Source organism: Mus caroli, chromosome X (assembly GCF_900094665.2).
Source record: "Mus caroli chromosome X, CAROLI_EIJ_v1.1, whole genome shotgun sequence".
Lineage (NCBI taxonomy): Eukaryota > Metazoa > Chordata > Mammalia > Rodentia > Muridae > Mus > Mus caroli.
In genome coordinates, this window is record NC_034589.1 from 1841584 (window position 1) to 1848817 (window position 7234).

At 46.4% G+C, this 7234-nt stretch overlaps 1 protein-coding gene across 1 annotated transcript in view; it reads left to right on the forward strand.

Annotated features, from left to right (window-relative positions):
- Gpkow (G-patch domain and KOW motifs) overlaps nucleotides 1-6729 on the forward strand; it is a 9986-nt gene extending 3257 nt beyond the window's left edge. The window contains exons 4-9 of the mRNA XM_029472937.1: nucleotides 2105-2214; nucleotides 3046-3259; nucleotides 5159-5291; nucleotides 5861-5999; nucleotides 6178-6301; nucleotides 6532-6729. Coding sequence (XP_029328797.1) covers nucleotides 2105-2214; nucleotides 3046-3259; nucleotides 5159-5291; nucleotides 5861-5999; nucleotides 6178-6301; nucleotides 6532-6729 — 918 coding nt within the window. The remainder of the gene's footprint in view (nucleotides 1-2104; nucleotides 2215-3045; nucleotides 3260-5158; nucleotides 5292-5860; nucleotides 6000-6177; nucleotides 6302-6531) is intronic.
- The last annotated feature ends 505 nt before the right edge of the window (nucleotides 6730-7234 follow it).

The window sequence follows — 7234 nt, forward strand, 5'->3', positions numbered from 1 at the left end:
CTACACAGAGAAACCCTGTCTCGAAAAACCAAAAAAAAAATAAAAAAATAATAAAAAAAGAGTTTTGTTTTTTTTTTTTTTTTTTTTTTTTCGAACTCAGAAATCCGCCTGCCTCTGCCTCCCGAGTGCTGGGATTAAAGGCGTGCGCCACCACGCCCGGTGTTTTTTTTTTATTTTTACTTTTCATGCTTTGATTGGAATTCAGGACCTTCCCTGTGCTAAAATGCCTGTTATTGAGCTATACTTTTTTTTTTTTTTTTTTTTTTGGTTTTTTGAGACAGGGTTTCTCTGTGTAGCCCTGGCTGTCCTGGAATGAGCTATGCTACTTGCCTGTACTTCATTCTATCCTGTTCTGGCCTTGACCTCATCTCTCTAATTTCCCCATCTCCAAGCCTCCATACCCATCTACATCTCAGATGACCACAATTCTAGCCATCCGTCCTCTCAGCTTAAAATCCTTGGAGCCAATCCTTGACTTCCCTTTTTATTTCATATTCTGCACATAGCCTATCAGCCCAACCTCATCATCTCCACTTCAATAGATCCAGAAGCCACATTACTAGCATCCTGGGCAGAGGCAGCATCTGGACTGTTTCTCATGGGTCTTTCTAGGGGCTCCCATGTGACTCTTGGTCCCATGACGTTCCCAGTTCTCCTCATTAATTCCTTACCATCTCTGCTTCCACCTTTCCTGTTGATTTCCATGGTTCTTTTTTATTTAAATATTTTTTATAAGGTATTTCCCTCATTTACATTTCCAATGCTATCCCTAAAGTCCCCCATACCCTCCCCCCACTCCCCTACCCACCCATTCCCATGTTTTGGCCCTGGCATTCCCCTGTACTGGGGAATATAAAGTTTGCAAGTCCAATGGGCCTCTCTTTCCAGTAATGGCCGACTAGGCCATCTTTTGATACATATGCAGCTAGAGGATTTCCATGGTTCTTAACCATACATACAAAGTCTAACCTTACTGCAGGCCCTCTTTTTGCTTGTTTTGTGTTCTGAGATAGAGCTTCACTGTGTAGCTCAGGCTGGCCTTGAGCTCACAGAGATAAGCTGCTCCCACCTCCCAAGTATGCCTTTTATTTTTACAACCGAGTCTGTTTGGAGCAGTCATCTCACATCCTCATCTGTTCTGCTATCTTTTATTATTTATCTGATAAAATGTCTTGTCGTGGCTCCCATCTCCCTTTGAATTCCCTTAGCCAGGTATTTTTTTGAGTTTGGGTTTGGCTTTGAGATTGGGGGTGGGGGAAGTCCCAGCATGTTGCCCAAGCTGGTTTCAAATTCTTGGGTTTAAGCTAGACTCCACCCTTACCTATACATAGCAGGGCCTACTGGACAGTGCCACTTTATTTTTAAATGTGTCACCACTTGATGTATCGTGTTTTCAGAACTCGATTTGTTGTATGTCTTGACAACTAGATCATAAGGCCCAACAGACTTTATCCATTTTATTAGTTCCTTATCCTCAGCACCTAAATAAAAGGTCCTGTAAATCTTTTGAAAGCATGTGGATATTTGTTGAAGCTGGGTATGGTGGTCCATGTATTACATCCCAGCCCTTAGGAGACAGGGGCAGGCTGTTCTCTGAGTTTAAAGCCTGCTGGTCTGGTCAACAGAGAGAGTTCCAGGACAGCCAGGGCTACATAGTGAGAGCCTGTCTCAAACAAACAAACTGGGAAGAAGGGGCAGTAGAGCAATGGCTCAGAGTTAAGAACACTTGCTCTTATAGAAAGCCTGAGTTCAATCCCAGCACCTACATGCTCACAATCATCCATACCTCCAGTTCCAGGGCATCAAATGCTCACTTCTGACCTCCACTGAAACCAAGCACAACACACATCATGGTCATACATATATGTAAGGAAACATTCAGACACATAGCATAAAATAATTCTAAAAGACCTTTTGTTGTTACTGAAAGACCCCGGGGTGGAGGAGCAGAGTGAGGAGTGATAAGAAATGAAAACTGTCCTTCAAGCTATCTGTTCAGGGGCCAGGGCTGGAGAAAGTCAGCCCGTGAGTGGCAGGCAGCAAGTGCAAGGCAGAGGGCCCATCCCAAGCAAAACCTGACTCTCTTCTCCTGCCTGACTAATAGGTGCCAGAAGAAGCCGACTATGAGGCAGTCCCTGTGGAGGCCTATGGGCTGGCCATGTTGCGGGGCATGGGATGGAAACCTGGCAAGGGCATCGGCAATACCTTCAGTCAGTGAGTTTGGGGGGAGTATGGGGGGGACACAATGGGTATAAATAAGACCCCTGTGGTTACATTTAATCGAGAACCATCTAGGTGCTGAGAGAGGACATTATCAACCTCACCAGGTCAGTAGTTACCCACTACTGTTTCAAACCGTGCTTTCTACAGCGTTGTTATTCCAAAAGAACAAAGCAAAAAGCAGACAACCTCAGATTGGTCTTCAGAACACTAAGGTCCTCTTTGTGGATCAGTTTCCTATCTGAAAAAGGCAGGCGCTACTAACCTCACAGCTTTGTTGCAAGAGTACGATTTAGTCCCTAGTAAACTAGCAGAAACTAAACATCTTTTTTTTTACATTTATTTATTTTTATATATAAGTACACTGTAGCTGTCTTCAAACACACCAGAAGAGGGCATCAGATCTCATTACAGATGGTTGTGAGCCACTATGTAGTTGCTGGGATTTGAACTCAGGACCTTCGGAAGAACAGTCAGTGCTCTTAACCACTGAGCCATCTCTCCAGCCCCAAAACTAAACATCTTTTCTCTTATTTTATGGACTTATAATCCTTTTGTTGGGCTGGTGTGTAGCCCAGTGACACAAGCTTACCTACCATGTAAAAGGTCTTGCATCTGTAGAACTGAAAGCAAAATCCCTTTGCAGTTGTAAATCCCAAAGACTTCCTAAGTCATTTGGTAAGCCAAACAGACTGTGATTGATTGATAGTGAGCATTCTTTACTGTTCCCTGCTCTGTGTACACATTATATGATCTCTTCTGTAAATAGATTAGATGTTGGAAGGCTTGCCTTTTGTACTCCTACAAGCCTATTTTTCTCTGCAGGGTAGTGAAGCCCCGAGTCAACTCTATAAGGCCCAAGGGCTTAGGGCTAGGTGCCAACCGGATGGAGGCTCAAGACTTGGCTTCCGTAGGCTCTCACCACCCACCAAGACCAGATGGGGATCGAGAGAATGATAAGGAAGGCCAACCTCAAGGGCTGATGCATGGAAGAGCTGTGGTTGTCCTTTCTGGCCCCTACCGGGGCCTCTATGGCAAGGTAAGAAAACACATTCCTGACGCCATGTCAGGTAGCTGGAGTGAGGAAGCCTGGTGGTTAGGAAAGGCTGCCAGGTGTCATGGTACATGCCTGTAATCCTACTACTGCAGACACTGAGGCAGGGAGATCACAAAGTCAAGAGCTTCTTGGCTTCTGTAGGAAATTCAAAGGCAGCCTAGCAATTGTCCAAAGTAAAATAAATATTTTAAAGGACTAGGGATCTAGCTCAGTAAGTAGGAAGAGGTACCAAGCAGAAAAAATAAAACCATAGTGAGTTCAAAGCCACCCTCAGGTATTTAAGCAAAACTTGTGCCCAAAAAAACAAGAGGCTGGGGAGATAGCTCATGGAAAAGAGCTTCCTACCCAAGCTTGAAGACCCCCAAAGCCTGTGTAAAACTCAGCAAAGTGTGGCAGCTACAAGGCCTTTGAGCTTCAGTCTCAACCAGAAGGGAGAAAAGACCATGTCCCATAACTTTCACGAAACTTAAGTATTGAAGCTGAAGAAACCATGTTAACCCAGTACCTAAGAAACTCCAACAGAATTGCTGCCTGGGGTATATGACAAATACTAGTCTGGCCTGGACCCTGTCTTCAACAAAGTGAAAGCTGGGGAGATGTCTCAGTGTGTAAAGTGCCTGACTCGCATGCAAGCGTGAGGACATGAGTTTGGGTCCCCAGTACCACGGAAGAGCCAAGCATACACCCATCTATAGCCCAGAGCTGGGGAGGAGAGACTCGAGGTGGATCTCTGGGGCTCATTGGCCAGCCAGCAGGGCTGAGTCAGTGAGCTCCAGGTTCACTGTCTCAAAAACGAAAAACAAAACGGTGGTGGGGGCTGGAGAGTTGGCTCAGCAGTTAAGAGTATTTGCACCGGGCGTGGTGGCGCACGCCTTTAATCCCAGCACTCGGGAGGCAGAGGCAGGCGGATTTCTGAGTTCGAGGCCAGCCTGGTCTACAAAGTGAGCTCCANCCAGCCTGGTCTACAAAGTGAGCTCCAGGACAGCCAGAGCTATAAAGAGAAACCCTGTCTCGAAAAACCAAAAAAAAAAAAAAGAGTATTTGCTGCTCTCCCAGACCTGGGTTCAATTTCCAGCACCATGTAGCTCACAACCGTCCATTCCCAGGAGATCCAACACCCTCTTCTGGACTCAACAGACACCAGGCATGCACATGACATGGTGTACAAACACATACATGCAAGCAAAAACATGCTACTCACACATAAATAAAAATGTCAAAGAAGTAAGGTGCTTCACATCTTTAATCCCAGCACTCAAAAGGCAAAGGCAGGCAGATCTCTGTAACTTTGAAGATAGCCTGCTAATAGAGTGAGTTCCAGGCCAGCCTGGGCTATCTACATCTACATCTACATAGTTTCAAAAAAAAAGGCAAAAGCATTAGGTAACAAACATTTAAGGAAGATGCCTGCTGTCAACATCTGTCCTCCACACACATGTGCACACACCACACAAACAGCAGGTATGTGCATGTAGACCACAAGTCTTCGTTTTCCATTTTGCTAAGGGAAACACAGGAACAGAGACCTGGTCCCACTTCTTGGGAGTCATGGTTTGAGAGACCAGACAAAGGAACCATGCCTGCTCCTAATCACCAAAGGTCACAGTGTATGTTTGGGCATAGTGGTGTACACCTTGAATCACAGCACTCAAAGATGGGTGGATCTCTAAGTTATTGGCCAACCTCTGCTATCTAGGAGAACTCCTATTCGAAAAACAAACAAACAAACAAATGCAAAGGTTAAAGCTGAGAGAGAGAGGCAGACAGACAGACAGACCGATCAACCAAGCCTGGTGGAGGAGGTAAGGGCTAGAGATTTTAGGGCTAGCAATAGTCCATTCACACTCTGCCTTCTCCCTTCCTCCTTCCTTCCCACCTTAGGTAGAAGGCCTAGATCCTGACAATGTACGGGCCATGGTTCGGTTGGCAGTGGGCAACCGCATTGTGACTGTTAGTGAGTATTGCCTGCGGCCTGTTTCCCAGCAGGAGTTTGATAGCCACACCTCGAAGCCAGGTGAGTCTTTTAGAGCTGGAGACTTAGAGAAGCATGGGAACAGGCAGGCTCTCCAGGTCTGTAAGGAGAAAGGGCACTCTGTGACTTCCAGTCACAGGTCAGGGATGAGAAGTGACGAGTAGTTTATTTACTTTTTGTTTGATGGTGCTGGGATTAGAACCCAGAGCCTTGACAGTGCTTATCGGGCTCTAGCAATGAGCCCTACCCTCAGCCTAGTTTGTTCAGTTTAACTGTGAAGAGTTTTATCTAACACCATGCATCTTCATCCTCTCTGAGCAGTAAGAAATGGAATCCAGTTTCTACCCCAAGAGGTCCTCATGTATTTAAAGTGGCAGTCCCCTCTTTCGCTAAATATGAGACTAGGGTTAGGGTATGAGCAAGGAGAGGCTAACAGAACAGTGGTGCCTGTGGCTCTTCTTCCACTCTTGTGAACACCAGGCAGTTGACTCTGCTATCTTTGTTGTGGGCCTGGTGGTTGAGAGGGACTTCTTGAAGGAGGTGGATTGGGAATGAAATGCCAGTGACACAGTAAGGCTTTCTTCTTGCTGTCCCTATACCCCCTTGAACAGGCCATGTGAGCAAAACTTCCACAGAGCAGCAAAACAGAGCAGCTGGAACAGCCTCGTCATTGAAGGCTGTACAGAATCCGGAAGACTCAAAGAGGAGGCACAAGGATTCGGAAAAGAAGCGGAAACACTCTCCCGACCGGTAGGAGCTAATCCACTGGACTTACATGGTATGAGGTGGCTCAAGGAGTCAAGGCAAAGCAGGGCATAGAAGGAACTGGGAACAGCAGTAGGGGCAGGTTTTACAGCATGGCTTTTAAAGATAGGCCAGCTGCAACATGAGTATAACAAGCTAAGCTAGCTCCTGGCTTTTTCCACAGACAGGATGGACCAGTGCCCAAGACTGAGAAAGCAGCCCCTAGAAACAAGCACTGGTTGCATAGGGACCTACGTGTGCGGTTCATTGACAAACTACACAAGAGTGGCCGCTATTATAACACCAAGGTATGATCCCTACCACTGGAGGCCCCTTCTTCACCCAGGACTGTACCCTCTAACTTTCTTTTGGTTTGCTTGGTTGGTTTGTTTGTTTTTTTGGAGACAGGGTTTCTCTGTGTAGCCCTGGCTGTCCTGGAACTCACTTTGTAGACCAGGCTGGCCTCAAACTCAGAAATCTGCCTGCCTTTCAGCCACCCTTTAACTTTCTAACATCTTACTTCTATTCATCTCTCTAGATGACAATTGAAGATGTCCTGAGCCCAGACACATGTGTGTGTCGGACGGATGAAGGCCGAATTCTGGAAGGTAAGCCTGAGCTACTATACCCAGGATGTTCCCAGGATGATAAAGAACGGGTCTATTTGAGGAGGTGGAGTGATGGCTCACTGGTTAAGAAAGAGCACTGGCTGCTTTTCCAGAGGATTCAAGTTTAATTCCCAGCACCCATATAGCAGCTCATAACTGTCTGTAACTCCAGTTCCAGAGGATCTGTCTGCCGTCCTCTTCTGACATCCACATGGTGGCTCACAACCATCTGTAACGAAATCTAATGCCCTCTTCTGGAGTGTCTGAAGCTGGTAGTGGTGGTGCACACCGGGAGGATTTGCTGACGGAGTGTCTGAAGACAGCTACAGTGTAGTCATATAAACAGATCTTTAAAAAGAAAAGAAATGGAGAAAGGGGGGATGGAAAAGTACAGAAAAGAAAAGAAAAAAAAGAATCTCAGGCCAAGATCTGGGAAGTTAGGCAGGATTCAGGTTGTTTGCAAGACCCAGCATCCTCTTTCAGAGCAGATACTTCCTTGAAAGAGATAGCCTAGAGCCGGGCGTGGTGGCGCACGCCTTTAATCCCAGCACTCGGGAGGCAGAGGCAGGCGGATTTCTGAGTTCCAGGCCAGCCTGGTCTACAAAGTGAGTTCCAAGACAGCCAGGGCTATAC